Source organism: Mytilus californianus, unplaced genomic scaffold, assembly GCF_021869535.1.
Source record: "Mytilus californianus isolate M0D057914Y unplaced genomic scaffold, xbMytCali1.0.p SCAF_1, whole genome shotgun sequence".
NCBI lineage: Eukaryota > Metazoa > Mollusca > Bivalvia > Mytilida > Mytilidae > Mytilus > Mytilus californianus.
In genome coordinates this window covers 116,685,656-116,712,411 of record NW_026262581.1, presented here as the reverse complement: position 1 = coordinate 116,712,411, position 26,756 = coordinate 116,685,656, and the positions used below count along the sequence as shown (strand labels likewise).

Sequence of the window (26,756 nt, the reverse complement as noted above, 5' to 3'; positions counted from 1 at the left end):
TCCATCTTAAGCTAAAAATTAAGTAAGAGAACGGAAACAAAAAATTCAGCAATATTTCCATTTGTATTAAAAGGAGCATAACTCTAGAACAGTAAAAGTGATACCACCAAAATTCAAACTTCATTTGCATTTTGTGGTAATAAGCATTATGTATAAGTTTCATAACATTTGGTTGAGGCTAACATAAGTTAGAGAAAGGAAACAAAAATTCAACAATTTTTCCATTTGTAACTCTAGAACGGTTAAAATGACACCACAAAAATTGAAACTTGATCTGTATTTTGTAGCAATAAGCATTGTGTATAAGTTTAATAACATTTCATGGAGGCAAACAAAAGTTAGAGAAGAACGGAAACAAAAAATTCAGCAATTTTTCTATTTGTAAAGGGGCATAACACTAGAACGGTTAAAGTGACACCACTAAAATTCAAACTTGATCTGTGTTTTGTGGTAATAAGCATTGTGTATAAGTTTCATAACATTTCATGGAGGCAAACAAAAGTTAGAGAAGAACGGAAACGAAAAATTCAGCAATTTTTCTATTTGTAAAGGGGCATAACACTAGAACGGTAAAAGTGACACCACCAAAATTCAAACTTGATCTGTGTTTTGTGGTAATAAGCATTGTGTATAAGTTTCATAACATTTGGTTGAGGCAAACTAAAGTTAGAGAACGGAAACCAACTTTGGGATGTACGGACGGACAGACGTACAGATGAACATGGGTAAAACTTAATGCCCCCTCCACTACGACGGGGGCATAACTAGCTTTCCTTATTATATACTATTTATAGAATGTGTGTTGCATAACAAGGATAACAGGAATGACCAAAACTATTGGAAAGTACACACCAACCAACAACTCCTCTGAAAAAAAACACACACAAACAAGGACAAAAAACAAAGAACAACACATTGTCCAGATAGCCTGAAACAGTACAGGTGCAACATTTTTAGTAATTTTGTAACTAGTGGGGTTCAAATTCTAGTAATTTTGTAACTACATATGACGGAATTATAACGAATGCATGAGTTTTGACAAGGTACCTTGTTTATCGGCTTGTATCCAGAATATACATGTGTTGTCATAACGAAGCTGTCCTCTAAGAGATTCTTCTCCTATCTCTGATTTCTGACTTTCTAAAATTTTACTCATTTCTACACCATGGTTTTGGTATACTTCTAAAGCCCTGAAATATAATAGATAAATGTGGATAGTGTCCACATGTGGACACAGATGATGCCCCCGCTTGCATATCATATAGTTATAAAGGGACATAACTGAAGAACGGTAAAAGTGACGCTACCCAAATTTGAACTAGATCTGAGTTTTGTGGTAATAAGCATTGTGTGTAAGTCTCATAAAATTTGGTTGAGGCTAACTAAAGTAGAGAACAGAAACTAAAAATTCAGAAATTTTCTATTTGTAATAAAATTGAGAATGGAAATGGGGAATGTGTCAAAGAGTCAACAACCCGACCATAGAACAGACAACAGCAGAAGGTCTCCAACAGGTCTTCAATGCAGCGAGAAATTCCCGCACCCGGAGGCGTCCTTCAGCTGGCCCCTAAACAATTATATATACTAGTTCAGTGATAATGAACGCCATACTAAACTCCAAATTGTACACAAGAAACTAAAATTAAAAATAATACAAGACTAACAAAGGCTAGAGGCTCCTGACTTGGGACAGGCGCAAAAATGCGGTGGGGTTAAACATGTTTATGAGATCTCAACCCTCCCCCTATACCTCTAGCCAATGTAGAAAAGTAAACGCATAACAATACGCACATTAAAATTCAGTTCAAGAGAAGTCCGAGTCTGATGTCAGAAGATGTAACCAAAGAAAATAAACAAAATGACAATAATACATAAATAACAACAGACTACTAGCAGTTAACTGACATGCCAGCTCCAGACTTCAATTAAACTGATTGAAAGATTATGTCTTCATCATATGAATATCAGGCACAATCCTTCCCGTTAGGGGTTTAGTATCATACGATCATAACATATATGAGAAGAACATAACCCGTGTCATGCCAACAACTGGTTTTTAAATAAATGTGTTTAGTACCGATGCAAAGATCCTATAAGTGAATCAATATTAACGCCAAAATATGCAATCTTTAATGACCTGACAACAGTATCGTAACTATATCCCTTCTTAATAAGTCTATTTAAAGGTTTTGTTAGCTTCAGAGGTGAATACTGACATTTTTGTGCCATATAAAGAATATTACCATAAAAAATTGGATGTGAAATACCTGAACGTATAAGAAGTCTGCATGTTGAGCTATATTTACGAATGATTTCCTTATACCGATGATAAAATTTAGTAAATGTTTTGACTAGTTTGTGATATCGAAAACCCTGGTGTAATAATTTTTCAGTAATACATAAATTTCTCTCGTTAAAATCTAAAACATTGTTACATACACGAGCGAATCGTACAAGTTGAGATATATAATCACCGTAAGATGGTGACAAGGGAACGTCACCATCTAAAAATGGATAATTAACGATAGGAAATGAAAAATCATCTCTTTTATCATATATTTTAGTATTAAGCTTTCCATTAATGATATAGATATCAAGATCGAGGAAAGGGCAGTGGTCATTGTAAGTATTAGCTTTATTTAAAGTAAGTTCAACAGGATAAATTTCTTTAGTATACATACTGAAGTCGTCATTATTGAGAGCCAAAATATCATCCAAATATCTAAAAGTATTATTAAATTTGTGTATCAGATGTTGTTTTGATGAGTCTTTGCTGATTTTTGTCATAAATTGTAACTCATAGCAATACAAAAAAAGGTCCGCAATAAGTGGTGCACAGTTAGTCCCCATTGGAGTTCCGATAACCTGACGATATACGGAATCTCCAAAGCCAACAAAAATGTTATCTAGTAAAAATTCAAGGGCATATATAGTATCAAAGCATGTCCAATTGACATAGTTTTTTTGTTTAATTGCTACTAAAAATTGACCTAAAAGAGTTTGAACATATATATTCACATTCTGACTTTTTAAATGCCCATTTAATTAGGTGTGTGAATTTTTTCTTAATGAGAATGTGAGGCAATGTGGTATATAGGGTAGAAAAATCAAAACTTTGAACAGATTCAAAATCACCAATATATGCATGTAATTTATCAAGTACTTCCAACGAGTTCTTGACACTCCAAAAGTAATTAATTCCACTATTTTCGAAGGCCTTATTTGAACAATTTATTATCAGGTTTTTGATTGTATCAAGTGAACTGGTAAGAAGAATAGACAATTTAGTAGTGGAACAATGGCTTGAAGACGAAATGAATCTATATTTGTAAGGTGTTTTGTGTAGCTTCGGAAGCCAATACGCATAACTCTAGAATGGTTGTGTATAAGTTTTATAACATTTGGTTGAGACAAACTAAAGTTAGAGAACGGGACCGAAAAATTCAGCAATTTTTATGTTTATAAAGGGACATAACTCAAGAATGGTAAAAGTGTCGCCACCAAATTTCGTACTTAATCTGTATTATGTAGTAATAAGCATTGTGTATAAGTTTCATAACATTTGGTTGAGGCAAACTAAAGTTAGAAAATGGAAACAAAAAATTTGTACTTGATCTTAGTTTTGTGGTAATATTGTGTAACGGTTTCATAATGTTTGGTTGGGGCAAACTTAAGTTACAGAATGGAAACTAAACATTTTGCAATCTTTCGATTTATAAAGGGGCATAACTCAATAATTGTTAAAGTGACATTACCCAAATTCAACCTGATCTGTGTTTTATCAGTGGAAGTCAAAATTAAACATTGCACTGTATAAAGCATTGATTGTAGTTGATTCAACTATAATCATGGACAAAGGAAGATAACTCCAATTTTAAAAATTACTTGATATTTAGAAGAAAATAAAAATTTTGCAATTTTTCCATTTATAAAGGGGCATAACTCTAGAACGGTAAAAGTGATGCCACCAAAATTCAAACTTGATCTGTGTTTAGTGGTAATAAGCATTGTGTATAAGTTTCATAACATTTGGTTGTGGCAAACTAAAATTGGAGAACGGAAACAAAAAATTCAGCAATTTTTCCATTTGTAATGGGGCATAACTCTAGAACGGTAAAAGTGATGCCACCAAAATTCATACTTGATCTGTGTTTTGTGGTAATAAGCATTGTGTATAAGTTTCATAACATTTGGTTGAGGCAAACTAAAGTTAGAGATCAGAAACTAAAAATTCAGCAATTTTTCCATTTGTAAAGGGGCATAACTCTAGAACGGTAAAAGTGACACCACCAAAATTCAAACTTGATCTGTGTTTTGTGGTAATAAGCATTGTGTATAAGTTTCATAACATTTGGGTGAGGCAAACTAAAGTTAGAGAACAGAAACAATAAATTCAGTAATTTTTCCATTTGTAAAGGGGCATAACTCTAGAACGGTAAAAGTGACGCCACCAAAATTCAAACTTGATCTGTGTTTTGGGGTAATAAGCATTGTGTATAAGTTTCATAACATTTGGTTGAGGCAAACTAAAGTTAGAGAACGGAAACCAATTTTGGGACGTACTGACGGATGGATGTACAGATGGACAAGGGTAACACTTAATGCCCCCTTTGCTGCAGCAGGGGCATAAAATACAACTCTCCATTGATCACTAGGACAACTGTTAAAGCTTTAGTTTGAAATTTAAAATTCAATACAGCTGGTAACTTAATCAGAATCTAAAAAAGAAAGAAAAATCTAATTTACCCTTAGTTATCTACTGTGGATCCATTTATTTTCATGGATTACGGAAAAATTATATTTTTGTGGATATAAGATGTCCTGGTTTTACAAAAGTCTGCATACAAACTTATAGAAATTTTACTTCCTTGAACATTTTAATTTCGTGGTTCACCTGTAACCAAGAAATCCATGAAAATTGGTGTATCACAATAATAATGAATCCACAGTATTAAACATGAAGTGATTATAACTTATGAAAAATAAACAATGGTACCGCTAAGAATTTAAAAAAGTTATAGCAATCAGGTTAGAAATAATTTGTACAACTTTATAGGTTGCACTTTGTAAATACAGCTATTTCATAAACCGCGCCTCTTTTGAGGAGATATTTAAAATTCATAGATATTTTGTTTTGTTTACCTACTGGTTCCCAGATATGATCTCTATGTTTCATCTCAGAGAGACACAAAATGGAAAATTTACCAGTATGAATACACATGGATAGCGGCCAAATTAAATTCTGAGGAAGACCCAAAGTGAAGGGAGGGATAGTACAGAATTATAGTACATGTATAAGTTTAAACTCTCAGAAATTCGAGGCATATAAATGTTGAAAATATGCCGCTGCACAGCCCTATGTTTTGACCTTTAAAAAAAAAGTAGTAGTAGTGCATATGAACTTTCCATTCTAGGATATAATTTTTTTTACGAAACTTCATAGTAAAAGTGGCACAATTTTAGCCGTAAAAGGAGCTTCTATGGGAAATTGCATTGTCTATATTTACAGAAGTGCAACCTATAGGGGGAAATACATTTTATTCCAAAAAATTATGGAATGAAAATGCATTCAAAACTTTGAAGGTGCTATTTTGAGATCATGCATTCACCTAATTATTTTTCGTTTGTTACGAGGATGTATCCTTCTTCCTTGTTTTTCATCAATTTCCATCAGTTTTTGATGTAGAACAAGTGTATCTTCTTCCTCATATGACTGTTTGAAACTGTTGTCAACACTTTCAACATCACAATTTCTGTTACATTCATCCTGTTCAATTATTTCTTTTTTTACTTCTGGGTTTTCTGATTCCCTGCATTGTGTTGCTGTCTCAGAGGTAACATCAACTGTAGATAGTTTGGGAAGTTTTGCAGATGCCTTTTCAATATCCTGCAATGTGAATCATATGTCTTTAGAGTAATCTCCCTTGCACCAATAACTATGCAAAAAAAAAAAATGTTGTCAATAAGGTAATGATGGAGGAAAAACCTGCTAAAACACTTAAAAAACACAATACTACATATAGCCAAACCTTTTTACAGGTTAACCCATGCTCACAAAAAAACAACAACAAAAAGAACCCAGATAAAAACAAATATTACCAGTATCTGTTCAATTTGAATGTGCAAGAATATTTGTCACTGGACATTTTAATTACAATTAATATATCATCTATTATAGAAATACAAAAGTTATGTGAACAATGTTTTAACACCTGGGTCCAGAAAAAATACAAAAATACAAAAAGTGAATATGAGTAGATAATAAATGAGTGGAAGCTGTAAATTCACATATTTTTTTATAATCCACTGATGCCTACTGTAGAGAAACACATTATTTATGTGCTAAGTTAGAATTTCAGAGGTTAATATCTTTCCAAATGTTGTATATTTTTGAGCTACCTAAGATAATATATTTAAAATATAACTTTAGGGTTTAAAATCTCTGACTCCTATATGACATTGAACTCATATATATCTTCAAACATTGAAAAAGAAGCAATACATGTAAAATACATTTGTTTTCAATAATAAGATTTTCATTTTTTAATCATTCATAAACCAGCTGAACTCCACAAATCTAAAATAAACAATGTCAAACCAGTAATGTATATCGGGGAGGGAAAAGGTGGACATTGTACTGGTGATCAAAACAATACTAAGTTAATGTGGGTCAATTATGTATCTATAACTGGAATTACTGGCATAAATTCAGTTAATTAGTTTCCATATCCATGAAGTTTATTTTGGTGCATGTCAACTTGATCCCAACAGTGCAAACATGAATGTAAATGAGAATTTTCCCATGCTCATTATAATGTAATTTGACTGTCTAAACTTCACTCCAGGTGGGATGCATTTTACCTACTGGATGTCAGAATGACCCATATAGATAAATGCTATTGCTTTTCCCCATGTGTGAGCAATTAACAGATATATTAACCACTTGTTAAGTTCATTACATAACAATTTTGGATGTAAGAAAGGTTAAAGGTCAACCAGAGTTCTAAGGATACAGAAAATATTTTAAAAATACATGTAAACTATGTCTCGAAGGTAATTCTGTATAATATAGAAAGTTGACTTAACATTAGCTTGCTATTTCAATAAGAATAAGAATAAGAATATTTATTATTCCAATCAAGGGCCCTTGATGGGCAGCATAACATGTACACATAAAACAATACATCATGATTTGTAACAGAAAAACATTTTTATATATTAAAATGAAACATTAAAAAGTTCAGACAGATGTTATTATCTTCATTCTATAAAAAATCACATACATTTAATTCCAGGCAGGATCAGAACTATAAAATCATTACAATTATCATTGTTATTACATACATTAATTAACATTTCGTCTAACATCTAGACAAATATATATTTGTACATCTGTAAATGGTGTAACAATGGAAACAACTCTATCACTAGTCCTGAAATCCATAACTCTGTGTATCTTTTATATTTATTTCGACTAGCATAAAAAAAGTCCAATTAAAAAAAAAAAGAAGCTACACAGTGTCTGAGAACTACCATTATCACAAACTGCCAATTATTACCCCGGATTCATTATTATTCATAAGATACCAAATTTCACCAATTTTGTGGGTACAGGTGAACCATGAATTTAAATGTTCCACGATATACACATTATTGGCTGAATGCAGACCTCGAAAAACCACAAAACGTAATACATGTATGGTCAGATCATATGTTTTCGTACGTCATATGAATTCGTACTATGCATGCTTTTTCAATGGACATATTTTCCTTAATCCACAAAAATTGGTACCCACGAAAAATAAATGAATCTACAATATGTACATAAAGGACAAACTAGAGTTGTACTTTCCTTGTCCAAAATCTGGTTGATAAATGGTAAGATGTAATTTATTTAAACACTCCTAAAAAATTATTCATTCATGTTTTTACTATTCATTTGTTCATTAATCACTCTTGTTTCAAGTCATTTCAAACTGTTTTTATGCCTCATACTTTGAAATCATGTCATCTATATTTTTTACAAATTAAGTGAACAATTTCACAAATGTAATGAATGTATTTCATCAGTCACTTTTCTGACAATTCAAACTCCATTTTACATAATTTACAGTGATAAAACCTACAACTTTGTCAATTACTACCAGCTGATAAACAGTGTGTGGTTAATGTATGAATGGGATTGCTAAATGTTTATATTGTGTCTGGGAAAATTCTCACAGTATCCATGGGGGGTCATTCCTGCAATTCTACAAAATATGATTTACAGAATTCTGATGAAGGGTGAAAGGAAACAGTTCACCTGTGACCTGTCTCTCTAGCACTTGATGAAGTTGAGGGGAAACAGTTCACCTGTAACCAGTCAAATCAGCTGATTTTAATTGGTTTTATGGTTTTACACTGTTTTCTTGTATGGGAACAGTAAGACAAGGCTATACTATTTCACTTATGTAACCACTGAGTCAATTAGTTCATCAACAGGCTTGCCTGACAGGAAGTCTGAAAGCTTTATTGTTTTAAAAATCTCTCAAGAAAACATTGATAGCTGCAGGTCTTTGATTTATAAAGAGAGATTGATTGTGAAGTGACTCCCATGGTGATAGTAAACAACCTGTTTGATCTGAATTATTCCTTTATCTATTCTTCTAAAATATGATATTTTTATAAGAAACATTGAGGGGAGAGGAAAGGGTGTACCGAGTTGAAGTACATTAAACAACTATCTTTTGAAATACTCTATGAAAAGAATAATACAGCTCAGCATCAGTAGTTTTTATATTATTGACCTGTAGTTTTTCGAATACAAACCCTATGCAGGATTCAAAAATAGGACAGTTGACAGTTTGCCCCTGGCAATCTCTGCTGTAACCATATCAAAACATTGAAAGTATGTGAAAAGGACATTTTATGTTCTTCAAAAATTTTTGTTTATCTAGATCACTTCCATTATAACTTGATTTCTTTTAGAATCTGATGAATTTTCAACAATAGGTTATGATTTGTTGTAAACTACATGTAAGTAAAAGCAGTAAGATAAGTCTTGAACTGAAACATTTAGAAATTGCCATTTCTATCATAACATAATAGTTACTGATATTCTCATAGGAATACTGACAAAAGAAAGCGCACATAATTGGCAATTCAACAAATATTCAAACATTACATCTGCAAAATTGTCAAAAATACCTGATCAAGAAGTCAGTATACTGGTCATGTTCTGTAACATATGTGTTATCACTTTATATGTATTATTCAGTTACAATTAATTCTGGTTATCCAATTTTTATATATAGTAATAATAAAAGAATTTTAATTTTAATAGTGTTACTGTTATAATTCCTTTTAAGACACAGGACTTATATTCACAGATTTTCTTTAATATTGCTTAACTGAATCTCCATTAGAAAATATTTATGTAACATTTGAAGGGTTACCAAAAGTTAAGTAATGTGCCATAGACCCAGAGTTTAAATCCTCTTATTTAGTATTCAATATTACTAAATCATAACTTGGGTGTTAATTTTTTGTGTGAAATTTTATGTGTGTTTTATATCATTATTTCATATATATTTTTGAATTAAAAATTAAATACTGTAAATTGAGAAATTATTGAGTGCATTTTTATTGTGATTACAGGAAAAGCTGCACACAAATATATGCATCAAATTATAGAATGTGAGTTTTTATTATTATGGCGATACTCACCCAGTCGCATTATTTGTAATAAAACCTTGCAATAGTTTCTATATTTACAGTATTGTGAAATTTAGAGGGAAAGGACAAGAGTATGTTCCCCCAACTGTCCAATGCAATGTTTCCTAAAACAAGTAAAAATCATAAATTTGTGTATTTTTTCTGTAATGAACAAAATTAGATGGAGAAAGGAAACTGCAGCAATGACAGAATAATCCAACAACAAAAAAAAACCCTCCAAAATACATCTAGTGGTCCACAAATTGTTTCAACAATAGACATGTGTCAGTGTCTGTATCATAAGTCAAACTCTTATACATCAGAAATCTAGACAAGATGTGAATATAGAGACTACCAAAGATCTGTCATCAAATGACAAGTGACAACAAACCAACACTACAATACAACTACCACTGAGGAGGTTAATAGGTAACCTTGGGATACTAAGGATGTTTCCATCAAGGACTTTTAATGTGGCTGTTTTAATATTTATCATGCATAATTTGGCTATAACAATCATTTTTAACTGTTTATTGCACATTATTTTGGTATATAAAGCAATTCCTAAGATTTTATGACTGCTAATTTGCTTTTACCAATTATTTTTCAATTAAGTCAATAAAATAACAATATGTAAATTCAAGTACTGTAATAAATAGCTGTTAACTCTATGGATTATGGGGGGAAGCAATTAGACTGCCTATGCTATTTAACAAATAATAAAATGATATCAGTTTAACCTCCAAATCAACCTTGTAAGTTTAATTGATCATAACTGATGATCTGTACTTCCTACTGTGTAACATGCTGGTTTTTACTTCCCACCACAACATCAAGGTTAAATTTTGAAAAAATATGACATAGTGAAAAACCTATCAAAAAAAAACCATATATATTTCAACTACAGGTACTGCAAGCAAAGTTCACAAAATGATACCCCCTGCTCCTACATAAAAGTAATGGCAGTCTATGAGTATGGTTCTAACATGGTCAAATCTGACCTGTGACCTTTAGGGTTTGGTAGGTGACCTTGCAACCTGATGTCTCATTTACAAGGACCTGTGACCTTTAAAAATGTTCAAAACTGAGAATCAGGTCAGTTTAGAACTGTTTAGTGACCTGGCCTTTCATTCATAAAACTTTATTCAATACTAGGAGAATGAAATTTGTGCTCGAAATACCAAGTCCAGCATTTTCCTTGGTTGAATTCTGACTCGATAATTGTGCTCCAAATTTTAAAAAGCCCAGTGACCAATTTTTTAAACGTGACCTTGTTACCTAAGGAGGGTACCCTACTGGAGCCCGATGTGTTGCTTAGGGAATCCCCAAAAGTAATTGGATCAAAAAACAAAATAGAAGGTACTCAATGGCATTTTATGGTTAAGATTATGAGATTGTTTCAATAAATTCTAAAAAGAAGCTGAAACAAATGTGTACTGTAGTGTGCAGACACAAAAAAAAAAACATTTGGATGAAAAATAAAATAGGAGGTGCAAAAAAACATCATGTGAGTAAGATTCTTTTGAGAGTTTCATAAAAAATTGTTGAGCAGTTCAGGAGCAGTAGCAGACCTAAAAGTGGGATGCAAGGACAAAAAGAACAATTAATAAGACTAAAACCATCAATTTCTGATGAGAACTTCTAACAATATAAATAACCTACACATTATGATTGTTAGGGACTGTATAATAACTGAAACATGTGAATAAAGGCTTATCTATATCATCACTCACATGGCAAAGTAGTGGTACTGGTCAAGCAAGGATAAACACATCATGTCTTGGTCAAAGCAGGTCATGACCATTAGGACATGTCAAGAGGGTCAGACCATTATCAGTACAATGTCACAGACAAGTTGGACTTCAAGACCTGAAATTAGGAAGTTATTATGTTTTAAAGTATCGAAATCTGATAAGTACTCAATTGATATATGGTACTACTATGTTCTGATTTAGGAAGTATAGAAAGTATATGAAGTAGTATTCGTTAAGGAATCAAATTCAAATCAATAAGGAAGGATGTTTGACCAAGAAGAGGAAAAAACTTTTACCAACTCTCTCCACAATTCAATCACTTTTTTATTGAGGAATTTCTATATTTGTACTACCAGTAATCTAAAATGTTTTTTTTTCAAGATAGGTATTTATTAAAAAAATTTTTTTTTTAAATATGATGTAATATATAAATGGGGAATGTGTCCATGGGACACAGACGATGCCCCCGCTAGCATATTATATAAAGTTATAAAGGGACATAACTGAAGAACAGTAAAAGTGACACTACCCAAATTTGTACTTGATCTGAGTTTTGTGGTAATAAGTATTGTGTATAAGTTTTATAAAATTTGGTTGTTGCAAACTTAAGCTAGAGAACGGAAACGATAAATTCAGCAATTTTTCCATTTGTAAAGGGGCATAACTCTAGAACAATATAAGTGACACCACCAAAATTCTAACTTGATCTGTGTTTTATGGTAATAAGCATTGTGTATAAGTTTCGTAGCATTTGGATGAGGCAAACTAAAGTTAGAGAACGGAAACGAAAAATTCAGCAATTTTTCCATTTGTAAAGGGGCATAACTCTAGAACGGTTAAATTGACGCCACCAAAATTCAAACTTGATCTGTGCTTTGTGGTAATAAGCATTGTGTATAAGTTTCATAACATTTGGTTGAGGAAAACTAAAGTTAGAGAACGGAAACCAACTTTGGGACGTACGTACGGACGTACAGATGGACAAGGGTAAAACTTAATGCCCCCTTCGCTACGGCGGGGGCATAAAAAAACTTTTCATACATTTGTAATAATATTCCCTATCTCAAACTACCCTTTGACCTAAATAAACAACTAAACCAGAGTTGTTCAGATTTATCAATATAAATAAATAGACCATACAGACCACATTATAAACGGTGAATGCAAAACTTCAACAGCCCTTCAAACAAAACATGTAGGTCATGGTGACCTACATGTCATAAAAACCTTTGTCTTATATATCTCTATTTGTAGGTTTCTTAGAAATGTACTTTTAACGTTAGTTATGTGAAATGTAGATGTAGGTAGCAATGACCTAATCATTAAGAATATTTATTTTGTTAAATAAGTTAAATGCATGCAATACTGATCATTCTGCATATCGACTGATTTTCAGAAATGAACCTCAAAATCAAAACTTTTGCAAGTGATTCAAGCATAAAAAAATATGTGTTCATAGGACACTATGCCCTGCTCACACTATCACACTTCCATGTTGAGTGTTCAGAAAATCTGGGTCCAAACTCTAATATTAAAAAAATTCTCATCATAATAAACAAAGTTTAAACGAAGATGTGACCACAACTTCATGTTTAAATTACCTTTCAACAAATTAACTTGAATCCAAACAGACAACCTACAGACACACAGACCAGAAAACATAATGCACCCTACTATGGAAAACAAGGCATAAAGTACAAAAACAAATGTAGTTAATACTGATACATATTTAGTTAAGTGTTATACTATGTAAGAGTACTTAATGCATTAGTGAAACATTTGATATACCATTATACATTTTTAAATATGAAACCTTATCTTTAAGGGTGGACAGATCTACAGGTTTAAAGAAAGGAATTTGTGGGGCCTTTTATAGCTTTCTATGTTATATGGGTTTTGCAACAGGCATAAATGTATAAACCCCTATACATCTATGCTACAGGCATTCAAAGATATTAACTAAAAGGGTCACACCTTGAACATTTGACAAGGAGGGTATCATCTCTGACACATAAAAAATACACTAACAAATAACCAATATTAAAAATATGTACAGGTAAACATGTTTTGATTGCCAATGAGACAACTATAGACCACATGAGGTTGATTTAAGCAACTACAGGTCAAACCTTTTACCATGTCCAGACACCTGTAACACAGGAGGTTTTCAGGTCAAAGTTGGAACTAATTCAATCTGTAATTAGTACACAGAAGGAAGACTTGTCAGGACTTGGGTTAATTCCTGCAATAATTAGTAGTTTGGGAATTAACCAGAAGTTACTATAACATTATCTGATTCCATTTGATTATGTCTAGACTGATGATTTCTTTATCTCTCTTTGTTATTTCCTGACCTATTTCATTCATTTTTGTTGTCTTGTCTTTACAAGTAGTTTATTCATTCTAAAAAAAATCTTTCTGGTCTTCAAATAAATCCTAAAAAACTTAAATTGCCACACAAAATGTGTTTTCTTTTAAACTGGCATTAATTCAAATTCTTCATGATATTCAAAGCATATGATAAAATCATATCTGGAATACCAAAACCCTGGCTTCTAAGACCAGATATCTTGCATAACATCATCATTAATGACTCACAAACTTCCACTCCTGAGCCCTAACAAGCCTGTTCAACTCATTCTAGGATACAAGGAATCATATACAATTTGTAATAATAGGAAGTTTACATTACAGTACAAAATTCTTCATGATTTATTCACAGCAAACTCTTCAATATTTGAATTCAAGGGTATAAAATATATTTAAAGTCCACAATACACTTTTTGAGTATGCTCAATGTTAGAAGTCCAGTATTTGAGGTCTTCCTAATTCACTTATTTTATATTTGATTTAGGTACTAAAATTTGGCCTTGGTTGTTTCTTTTGATTTTTTTCAAGTTTTGATAAATGTGCTCTTGTGTGTGTACATGTGAGTTTGTAATCTGAATCAGTTATTTCCCTTCTTTAAAAAGAATGTTAACGAAAGGTTTCATCAAACTGTAAGTAAAAAATATTTAGGGCTAAAAATAGATATCTTTGCACTTATTTACAAACTAGATGTAAGATGTGAGTTGTTCATGGAAATATGTATTAACTGTCATAACATTTAATCAAATGGGCTATTTCAAAACATGAGAAAGTGATTCATATCAAAAATGTGCGCTTCACTTTTACCTCCCTAATAAAATTATAAAAAGAAGCATTCAATTCTTATAATAACAGTTTGTACATTTTTATGCTACAACCATGAAATCAAAAGTTACATTAAGTTTTTCATTTGTTTTTCTATGCATTGTTTTAACATTGTCAAGAATAGCGCGTGCAGTCAAAGCTGTTGTATTTTATACGGAGATACAATTGGATTTTGGAGTGCCTCACGATTGTTGTCAGCAAATCATAATTACAGATTCAAATGAAATATACATGTAACGTAATTATTCAAGTTTAAAGGATACTATTACTTGTATATGATGAGATATTAACTTAGATATAAAACTTAACCAAAGTTTATATAGTATGAATGTAGGTTACAGTTACATACTTTTGCCTGGATGCTGTAAACATATTCCCAGAAATCAGATTTACACAAGTAATAATGATCATATAACTTAAAATAACAGACATTTGAACTCGGATATAAAACATGAATCGTATCAGCTTTGACATAAACAATAACCAAAGTCATTGAACAATGAAATATGCGCAGTATGACCTACTTCTGGCAATACAAAATTGTTCTCCCCTTGATGTACTTACATACTATAAGTTATATGGTTTGCTGCTGACCCCCTACATATCCGTAGAGGGTCAGTAGTGAACAGGAAAACAAATTTATCGCACACAGATCTTTTCCTGCCAAGTTTTGTATAAAAATAAACAATGAAATACAATAACATCAAAAGATGACGTCACCATTAATAGAGGACGTGACGTCATGACCCCATATGAAATCTACTTACCCCATACAGATCCATAGGGTCACCACGTGATGGCATTTCACCAATCACAACGTCACTATTTATCCGAGGTGAGATAAAATGTTACATGATTATTGGTTTCTAGTTACTGAGATATTGCAGTTGGCACAGACATTTAAGGACATGAAGGTAAGCACAAAAGTACATGGTCATGGAGGCTACTCCAATTGTTTTTTTTTTCTCAAATTTACTGAGAGGGAGATGTATAGCCACCAAATTCATGTTAATGAATAATTATAATATATATGGTTAAGGGTTTGTATCTCAACAATTTTGAGATAATTGAGATTAACTTATTGCTGCTTGCTTGATTTAGAATAAGAATAACAGATTTCAAAGGGATGCTGAAGAGTAAATTCATCTGGTCACAACTATTTTTATTGTTTAGAGGTGGGGATCTCAAAATTGTTTTAGAAGAGTTAAGGATTACTCATTTGAATGATGAGCTGACTCACCAGGGAGTTGCAGTATATTTGATACTATATCTTGTCATGTGGAATAAGAATATATGTGCATATGGTTAACAAGTAGAAAACTTTTTAGACAGTTTTAGATAATGAAGGAATACTAATTTGGATGAGGAGGTGATGATTAAAGAAGATGGAGGCAGTTTGACATGAGTTGTAAGGATATATATATGGCTTAGAAGAAAGAGTTGTAAAAATATATATGGCTCAGGAGAAGAAAGAATTGTAAGAATATATATGGCTTAGGAGAAGAAACAGCAAGGTGTCCAATAAAGAAATTTCAGGAATGTTAAAAAAATAAACTAAAAGATGTTAGCATTACTATACCTGTTTATCAATAAGAAATTTCCACATTAAAGCTTCAATGTAATAGTTTGTGCCACCTACAATAATTGGAATCTTGTTTGATTTAAATATTTTATCTATCTGTATATATGTTAAAGAAAATATCTATTAGAAACAATCAAAATTTAAATTCAAAATACATGTATAATAAATAAAGAGTTCCTCTTCATAAAAAAATTAAGAAAATCTAAAGACACTTTTGATCTCTAAAATGAAAAAAAAATCACAAAATGTTGTAAATCTTTCATTAATGACCATTCAAATAATATCATTTAATCATGTCACATAACAATAACAACATCTTAAATTTTCTCTCAACCATAAAACAGTCCATTTAAAGAAAAAGTTCCCAACTAGCCCATCTTCTCTTCGAATTGATATCAGCTTTATGTTTTGCAACAAATTGTCTTTTTTAAAGTTATAAACATGATAAATGTGATTCAAATGTCATGGCTAATGTTGTTGCATTATATATATACTAAATTTTATTCAAATAATGCATGAAATAAAACGCAAGTGTCTTGATTACAATATTATTTGATTATAAAATTAACATAATTCTGATTGAAATTCTACATAACAATTTTGAAAGATTTTTAATTATAGAAGCAACAAATGATTCTACCTCCACTTTTACAAAGCTCTACACATCAATGATATCTGCACTACTGAGTAATATCAGCTCCTTATTTTTTTCATCTATCAGGCAATTGAAAAATACAGCCACTGTATATTTCAAAGTTTGGTGGCTATGTTGGCCAACCCTATCACATTGAACTTGAAATAAAAGATATAACTGAAACCCTTTTTTCATAAAATCAGTCATGTTGTTTTGTAGTACACTATACAAGCCTTATTATATGTTGTAATAAATTAATATGCATGTTTGGAATTATAATTGTTGTCATTTGTTCCCTTATGTTCCTTGATTGATCTAATAACATATCTGAATTAACATTGGAAATGAAATATACAGACATGCAAGAATGAAGCCTTCCAATTTTTTGTTGTTCTGTTTTTATTAGTGAAGATAAGTTATGGTGGTAATTGCACACTTGCACCAAAGGTTCATGAGTAACAATATCCTTGAAAGATTTATTTTACAAGATGCATCAAGTTGAAAATCAAAGTAGAAATTAATATGCACAACAAAACATTATAGTATAAATGACTGAAGAGAAAATAGTCCACAAAACAGTCAAGGATACAATAGGTACAGCCGTGTCTCTAAAATCCACGACAGTATGATTTTCTTTCAGAGGATCCAGGTAATCTATCATGTGATGAGGACATTGTTTCAATTCTTCATTTGTTACTTTGTTTGTAATGATGTCAAGACCTTTATAAATCTGAAAGAAAATAAAATAACTATATTATTTTTGCTACCATATTCCCTGATGTCTTGGTGTCCTAAGAGGGTTTTACTGTTTTACTTAGATCCATTTGATTTAATATCTGTTAAGCTTTTGAAATTCGTACTGATAGTTCATAATAAGCATGATAAGTATTGATTTCTTCAATCAATCCAGGGCCTCTGTAGCAAAATGTGGCATTAAACATCAACAATCAATCAATTTGATGAACCTGATCTGTGTTTTATGGTAATAAGCATTTTGTACAAGTTTCATAACATTTGGTTGAGGCAAACTAAAGTTAGAGTACAGAAACTAAATATTCAGCAATTTTTCCATTTATAAAGGGACATAACTAGAGAACTGTGAAAGTGACGCCACCTCAAATCGAACCTGATCTGTGTTTTGAGGTAATAATCATTGTGTACAAGTATCATAACATTTGGTTCAGGCAAACTAAAATTAGAGAACAGAAACTTTTTTGAGACATACAGACGGACAAGGGTAACACTTAATGCCCCTTCCATGGAGGCGGGGGCATAAAAAAGTGAGAAGACGCCGAATTAAACAAGTACAATGAAGTGTGTATGCATTATCATACAAAGTATGGGGGATTAACACCACTTGTAATTCAAAGTATATGAAAACAGGGAGTGGGTTTCTGATCGATCTCTTACAAATACATAAGGGAATATGTACTAGAGAAAAGGGTGACAAAAATTTTGTTCATTCAACCTATTGAAAAAATAAAAGTATTGGCACATGATGATGATGATGATGGATGGCTGCTTAACATCCAGTGGGAAATTAATATGCATATTCAGGACGAGAACATGTTAATTAATAAGAAAATTTACCATGCTTTGTACTAGACCGACGCCTCAGCTGGATTTTTAACATGCTAGCTCACAAGGTAACAGTCCGCAGGAAGACATGTCACCTTACCCGGACCCATTATTCTGACTCCGAGCCAACCAGTCTTTGCTCTTACTCCTTAATACTGCGTGCTTGGTGGAGAAGCAGCAAATACCAGTTTTGAAGTCTTTGATTTGACCAGGCCTGGGTTCGAACCCACAACCTCCCGTTCTCGAGGCGAACACGCTAACACGAGACCACCGAGGCGGTTATATTGGCACATGAGGCATGTAGTTTATCTTAAACTGTCAATTAGCAATATAATAATTTCTTCGGTAACACATCCAGCAATTAAAGTAATTATGGTGTGTTGTATTAAATATTGACATTCTTAAGTGATTACGATGGCAAAAGCCAAAATAGTGCATCAGTAAGGGCATCACATGGTTTGACTTGTGCCTGCCTTGAGTATGGGAGGTTGCGGGTTTGATCCCAGCAGAGTAACAGCAAAGATTTAAAAATTTTTATTTGCAGCTTCTTATTTGGCATTGAGGAGTCAGTTCAAAGAAGGGTCAGCTCAGAGTCAGATTAATGTGTCCAGAGACTGTCATCATCTTCTGAAGGACTAAGAAAAAGTGGACAGAAAAGTCAAGTGAAGCATTTAATTTTCTGGAATGTAAAATGCATTTGAATTTTATCTAGGGCATGCTATGCCTTAAAATGTTTCCAGATGCACAGGTTTTCTGCACTCAAGAGTAAATTTTGTGGTGTAAACACAGCCATTTTAGCCTAAGGATCCACATGTCAACGTATATAATTGTTCCATCTAACAGAAGTTCCCCCGGAACCTTTGTTATAAACAATGCCATAATATCTGTTCTTGTTGGAACAAATATTCTATACCCTTTATTCCATTAGGAACAAATACTGTAATATTTGTTCCAGTTGGAATAACATTACAGAATATTTCTTCCACTTGGAACTTATATTATGAAGGAACTTCTATTTCATAACACACATGAACCTTAACAAGTGGATTTTGCATTTTCGGTTTACTTTTTGTCATACTTTTTTGCAGTTATATAACTGAATTCCAACAAATCATTTAATCCTTTTCGGTGTAATCAGTTACAAAATTACTGGAAAATGTATGCTTTATGATTTTATAAAAAGAAATCCAGAACAAGATCAAAACCCTGAATGGGTTTCAGAGCAGATGGGAAAGACAGATAACTGATATGAAAGATTATGGATTCACTAGTATAAATCCATGACAACCTGCCCCATTGTCAAATCGCCCCAATTTTTCACCAACACGCCCCAATTATGAAAGGGTAAAATCCTGTTGAATTTAGTCCTGCCAACTAGCCCAATTTATGAAAAAGAGTAAAATCCTGATGAAAAAAGGTCTGCCATCCCACCCCTCTTATATAAATAAGAATTTAATCGTACTGCCTTAAGGACTACCAACTTACCCTGTTTATGAATCTCACTGCATTAAGGACTGCCAACTTGCCCCACTTTTGAATCTCACTTCATTAAGGACTACCAACTCGCCCCACTTATGATGAGGAGTTTAATCCCGATGAATAAAGGTCTGCCAACTGGCCCCACTTATGAATCTCACTGCATTAAGGACTACCAACTGGCCCCACTTGTAAAAAGGTGTTTAATCCCATTGAATAAAGGACTCATTTGTTAGCGTTTGTGTATTCTCAATTCAAAGACAATTTTAAGTTACCAATCCGTTACTTGCTATAAAGACAAATTACTGTTAAATTAGAATCCTTAAATTATTGAGATGATATATTGCATTATGATACAATTAACTGGTTTCTTTGCCATTATCATGCAAATATAAGTAAGCTTGCAAAAATAAAGTTATTCTCAAATAAATACAATTACATAATGATAATTAATGTAACTACAATTTTATTTTAAGAAATGAAGCATCAATAATTTCAATCGGAACCATACATTAAATTTTCTATTTTCATTAGTATTCAAGTGGATTTTTTCTACTGCTATTTTAGCAGTATAGTTGCAGAGATTGTGTAGATTAAACTACTTCTCATATAAAGTGGGCAAGTTGGCATGACTAAATTCATCAGAACTTTACTCTTTTTCATAATTGGGGCGAAATGGCAGGACTAAATTTATTGGGGTTTTACCTGTTTACTATTTTTTAATATGTGGGGCGAGTTGGTAAACAAGAGTGGGCAGACCTGCCAACCAGTCTCACTTATTAGCGACAAGAAGCAACAAGAAGAATCAAGAAGAAAAATATTAGCGACAAGAAGAAAAAATTAGTGACAAGAAAGTTTATTTACTATTAAAACAATAGATTTATAGAAAATAAATCATCTGATTATACTAAGGATCCTTAGAAAATAGAGAAAAATGGCAGTTAAAAATTAAAAATTAAACTGTTAACACAGAGATATGTCTCGCCTTTTTGTACTTTTGATAATGCAAATGTTGAAATTAAAATAGCAATACTTTAACATGTAAGTTATGCAAATATTCAAAGTAAATGAACTATAACTGAAGGTACATGGCAAAACAATCCCCATGGAAATGAGATGTGCCAATGCTAATACAACTAACTGACTACCAAATACCATAGACTTATCCTAAGTCGTTCCCTTTCAAAAACCTAAACACAAACATTGACTTGTAAACTATGTAAAAGTTTCAAAGTCAATGAACCATGATGAGGGGGTGGGGCTATATAATCTCCATGGAAACAAGACTTGCAAATGCCAATAAATTTGCATACTAAATATCATTGACTTAGCATTAGCGGTTCATCTTAAACTGATCTAATCACAAACTAATACATGTAAACTATACATGTAAAAGTTTCAAAGTCATTCAATAGACCATGACTGAGGGGGCAGGACCAAATATTCTCCATGGAAATGAGATGTGCCAATGCTTATACAATTGCATACCAATTAACATTGGCCTACCACTAATGGTTCCCCTTGAACTGACCTAATCACAAACTAATACATGCAAACTAAGCAAAAATTTCAAAGTCAATAGACCATGACTGTGGGGGCGGGACCAAATATTCTCCATGGAAATGAGATATGCCAATGCTTATACAACTGCATACCAAATATCTTTGACTTACCACTAGTGGTTCCCCATAAACTGACCTAATCACAAACTAATACATGTAAACTAAGCAAAAGTTTCAAAGTCAATAGACCATGACTGAGGAGGCAGGGCCAAATAATCTCCATGGAAATGAGATGTGCCAGTGCTAATGTAACAGCCACTATGTTCCGGCGGAACTTTTCAACTAGTTATTTCGTTCCGATGGAACTTTCCAACTAGTTGTTTTATTCCGAGTGCAGTCGAAAAGTCCCGGAAAAAGTAGCTAGTTGAAAAGTCCAGAAATAATGTAGCTAGTTGAATAGTTAACCCTAACCCTAACCCTAGCCTAACCCTAACCCTAACCCTAACAAAGAGGAACTTTGTGACTAGTTGATAAGTTCCGTTTGACTTTTGTGGCTAGTGTCTTTGTTCCCCTTTGAAAAGGTTCAAAGATAATATGTTGCGCTTTTACTTTGCATCAATTCTCCAAATGGAACTTTGTGACTGGTTGATAAGTTCCGTTGGAACTTTTGGGCTAGTTTGTTAGTTCCGGTTTTGACTTATTTGCCAAAGAGGAACTTTGTGGCTAGTTGATAAGTTCCTTTTGACTTTTGTAATCAGTATCTTGGTTTCCCTTTGAAAGGTTCAAATATAATATGTTGCGCTTTTACTTTGCATCAATTCTCCAAATGGAACTTTCTGCCTGGTTGATAAGTTCCGTTGGAACTTTTGTGCTAGTTTGTTAGTTCCGGTTTTGACTAATTTGGCAAAAAGGAACTTTCTAACTGGTTCATATGTTCCGTTGGAACTTTTCAACTAGTCACTTTGTTCCGGTGGAACTTTTAAACCAGAGGAAGAACAAAGTAACTAGTTAATAAGTTCCTCCGGAACTTTTCAGCTAGTTAGTTCTTTCCGCCCAGAACTTTCCAATGTCGGAACAAAAGAGCATTTACACTAATACAACTGCATACCAAATATCATTGACCAACCACTAGTGGTTCACCTTAAACTAGACCTAATCACAAACTAATACATTGTTGACGCCGCCGCCGGAAACAGCATACCTATGTCTCGCTTTTTGACACCGTCAAGGCAAGACAAAAAGTAAAAAATGACCCCCCTTTTTATCCAAACATTCGTGTATACCTTTTGTTTTTTATTAATAATGTAAATATTTGAACATTTTATCCTATTAAGACAGAAAAATGTGTGTCATGTATTTATATATATTGACCTTTTGAGTCTGAAATAAATCAAGATTATCTCATAATTTGGTTTTGAATCTTTGATATATTAACCATGCCGACTCTACATACATATTGATTCATTCTGAATTTCATCTATACACTATGCTATAAACTGAAGGTATATTATCTTAAACATATCCTTGATAATGAAAAAAAACCAAAGTTTATTCTCTTGTTTCTCGATCTTTCTCATATATTTAAAAAAAGACAATTTAATGTATGTTTCAATATTTATTTATTTAGAATAATCAATGGTTAGATTTTTTACGCTTAATTTGTTTTCTTGTCACTAAATTATACTTCTTGTGGCTAAATTATTCTTCTTATCGCTAATTTGTTTCTTCTTGTCGCTTCTTGACGCTTCTTGGCGCTAATTAGTGAGACCCCTGCCAACTATTCCGATTTATGCGGGATATCTCCCATGAGAGGTCTCAACCTGAATTTTGAAATTCTTTATTTTATAACTTGAACACCTCAAAACAGGCATTAAAATGAGTTAAAAGGGTATTTAAGCACATACATATGCATTTAAACAATATAGATGGAGATTAAAAACACACAAGACAATTACAGAGGAGCATAAGTTACTCTTTCGCTGAAATTCCCTGGTATCAGGTCCGTTCGCGCCCAATATACTTTCGCACCCTACACGTTCGCACCTCACACATTCGCCCCCTAGGTCCGTTCGTACCCTACACGTTCGCACCCAATTTTTATTCAAATTCAAGTTGAATTATTAGATATTTTTTATATGTATATACCAAAAGAAAAATATATATTTGGTATTATTGTTGTGTGTTTGAAAATCATGATTGTTGTTTTAACTTGCTTTGATGTAAATACTGCATGTATTTAGCTAGGTATGAGTAAAACATAGATTTTAAAAGAAAACACAAAAGATAATTGATTTTAACAGCTTGGCCCTTTTGATCTCACTTTATTTTGAAACAATGAAAAAAAAAATTTATCTCACAACACTAACCAAAACATAATTTAAGATTTATTCAGCACAAAAAAGAAAAACGCGAGAGTCTCACTTTATTTTGAACATGTTGAAACAATGAAAACATAAATTTATAGCAATACACTAACCAAAAGATGATTAAGATTTATTTAACACAATAAACAAACGTTATCAGAATCTCACTTTGTTTTGAAACAATGAAAAAAAAAAATATTTACAGCAATACACTTACCAAAACTCGAGTACAAAATTATTAAACACAAAACCAATAAAAAGGGTGCGAACGTGTAGGGTGCGAACGGACTTTGGGTGCGAATGTGTAGGGTGCAAAAGTGAAAAAGGGCGAACGTGAATGGGCGGGAACTTTTTTTGGGGCGAACGGACTCGGATTCAAACTCCCCCATAGAGATTTTGAAAGGTTGGCAGGTATGAATGGGGCGAGTTGGTAGAAAGTGGATCAGGATCTTCCACTAGTATATTGTTTTTTTCTTCTTGTTGATTTTTCTATTGTTATGAGGACTTTGTCCTTAATAACAAACAGAAATCCCCTTCATTTCAAGAATCATGTAAAAATTTGTATTAGGTTGAAATTATTGGAAGTTTGGAGATGTCTGCTCACAAACCTGCATTGAATCGGCACTTATTATTTCAGCATTAAATAAACGTCCAATTTCTAACGCCAATTTAGATTTTCCGGACCCTGTTGCTCCAAGAATTACAACCAAAGGCAACCGCATGGAGGCTGACATCTTTAAAAAAAATTAAAGTGAAAGTAAAGAGTTGTGTCCCTTCTTTTACAGCCGATACGATGGGTGCATTCTATTAACCTGCTATAGTGTCCGTAATTTTATTTCAGAGATAAGAGCCTGTGCTTGTACTGTCTACATGTCTGCCAGACAGTGTTCACCTGACCTTGACCTCAATCAGTGAACAAGGTTAAGTTTTTGTGGACAAGTCCATATCTCAGATCATGAATATTAGCGATTTTGTGTATGGACATTATTGTAATACGTAGGTGAATGCTGAGTGTCCGTCTGGCAGGTTTCATCTGATATTGACCTCATTTTCATGGTTCATTGGTCAATGTTCAGTTTTCGTGGTTTAGTCCCGTGTTTCTCAGATATTGTAACTACGTCAACTATATTTGATGTATGGAATGATTGCAATTAAGATGTATATGTCTGGCCTGGGACATAATAAATTGTTAGTCTAGTATATTATTCACTGGTCTGCTTGACAGAGTTCATCTGACTTTGCCATGATCTAATTTTCATTGGTCAATGTTAAATTTTCATGGTTAAGTCCGTTTTTATTCACTAAAATCATTAGATCAACTAATTCTTGTGTATGAAATGATTGTATGGTGAACAAACAGTCTTGCGGGGTTCATCTGACCTTGACCTCATTTTCATGGTTCTTTCATCAATGCTAAATTTAGTGGTTAGGTGTGTTTTTTTCAGATACTATAAACAAAAGATCTACTACAATGTATAATAGATGTGTGGGATGATTGCACGATGAACATGTTCGTCTGGTAGGGTTTATATGATCTTGACATCTTTACATAGTTCATCGATAATGATAAGTTTATGATCGTTTATGATATTTAAGTCTCCCAAACGAAGTTTGGGAAGACTTATTGTTCTTCTTCTTCTTCTTCTTCTTCCGCCGCTTTTAAATTTGAACTTGTCCGCACCCGTTCTCCAAAACCGCTTGTCAGATTAACTTAGGGTTTCACAATATGTTAGACTAACATGTCTAGTGGTGCAATCAGGGTTTTGTTTGTGCAATGGGGTTTATAAAGGGGTACTTTGAGGGGCAAAAAGAAAAGAGGGTTTTACTATAGAACCCTATGGGATTTTATTTTTTAAAATTTTCAAATGATTATAAATTGAAAACCGTTTGTGATAGACACAATCTTTTTAATTGAAAATGTTCTAAATGATAAAGCCCATTAAATGAAATACAGGGTTAGTTCCCAGGGGTCATCCCGACCCCCTGCCATTTGAGAAAGTTCTAATATCTTGTAAATGGTCGAGATCCCCACCCCTAAACCATATATATTCTGGTTTGTCATGATAAAGCACATCAAATGAAATACAGGGTTAGTCCCCAGGGGTCACCCCCACCCCCTGTCATTTAAGAAAGTTGTAATATCTTGTAAGTGGTCAAGATCCCCACCCCTAAACCATATATATTCTGGTTTGTTATGCTAAAATGGTTTGAATGATATACAGGGTTAGTCCCCAGGGGTCATCCCGACCCCCTGCCATTTTAGAAAGTTCTAACATCTTGTAAATGGTCGAGATCCCCACCCCTAAATCATATATATTCTGGTTTGTCATGATAAAGCACATCAAATGTAATACAGGGTTAGTCCCCAGGGGTCACCCCCACCCCCTGCCATTTAAGAAAGTTCTAATATCTTTTAAGTGGTCAAGATCCCCACCCCTAAACCATATATATTCCTATTTGTCATGCTAAGATGGTTTGAATGATATACAGGGTTAGTCCCCAGAGGTCATCCCGACCCCCTGCCATTTGAGAAAGTTCTAATATCTTGTAAGTGGTCAAGATCCCCACCCCTAAACCATATATATTCTGGTTTGTCATGCTGAGATGGTTTGAATGATATACAGAGTTAGTCCCCAGGGTTCATCCCGACCCCCTGCCATTTGAGAAAGTTCTAATATCTTGTAAATGGTCGAGATCCCCACCCCTAAACCATATATATTCTGGTTTGTCATGATAAAGCACATCAAATGAAATACAGGGTTAGTCCCCAGGGGTCACCCCCACCCCCTGTCATTTAAGAAAGTTGTAATATCTTGTAAGTGGTCAAGATCCCCACCCCTAAACCATATATATTCTGGTTTGTTATGCTAAAATGGTTTGAATGATATACAGGGTTAGTCCCCAGGGGTCATCCCGACCCCCTGCCATTTTAGAAAGTTCTAACATCTTGTAAATGGTCGAGATCCCCACCCCTAAATCATA

At 33.0% G+C, this 26,756-nt stretch overlaps 1 protein-coding gene across 1 annotated transcript in view; it reads right to left on the bottom strand.

Annotated features, from left to right (window-relative positions):
- The window catches only part of LOC127731660 (tRNA dimethylallyltransferase-like), a 42,671-nt gene extending 18,129 nt beyond the window's left edge, over positions 1-24,542 (bottom strand). Inside the window, exons 1-5 of the mRNA XM_052240430.1 lie at positions 24,383-24,542; positions 17,445-17,585; positions 16,219-16,317; positions 5,610-5,887; positions 1,048-1,190 (exon numbers count right to left, since the gene is read on the bottom strand). Of these exons, the coding sequence (XP_052096390.1) occupies positions 1,048-1,190; positions 5,610-5,887; positions 16,219-16,317; positions 17,445-17,585; positions 24,383-24,508 (787 nt within the window). The 5' untranslated portion in view covers positions 24,509-24,542. The remainder of the gene's footprint in view (positions 1-1,047; positions 1,191-5,609; positions 5,888-16,218; positions 16,318-17,444; positions 17,586-24,382) is intronic.
- Positions 24,543-26,756: the final 2,214 nt, after the last annotated feature.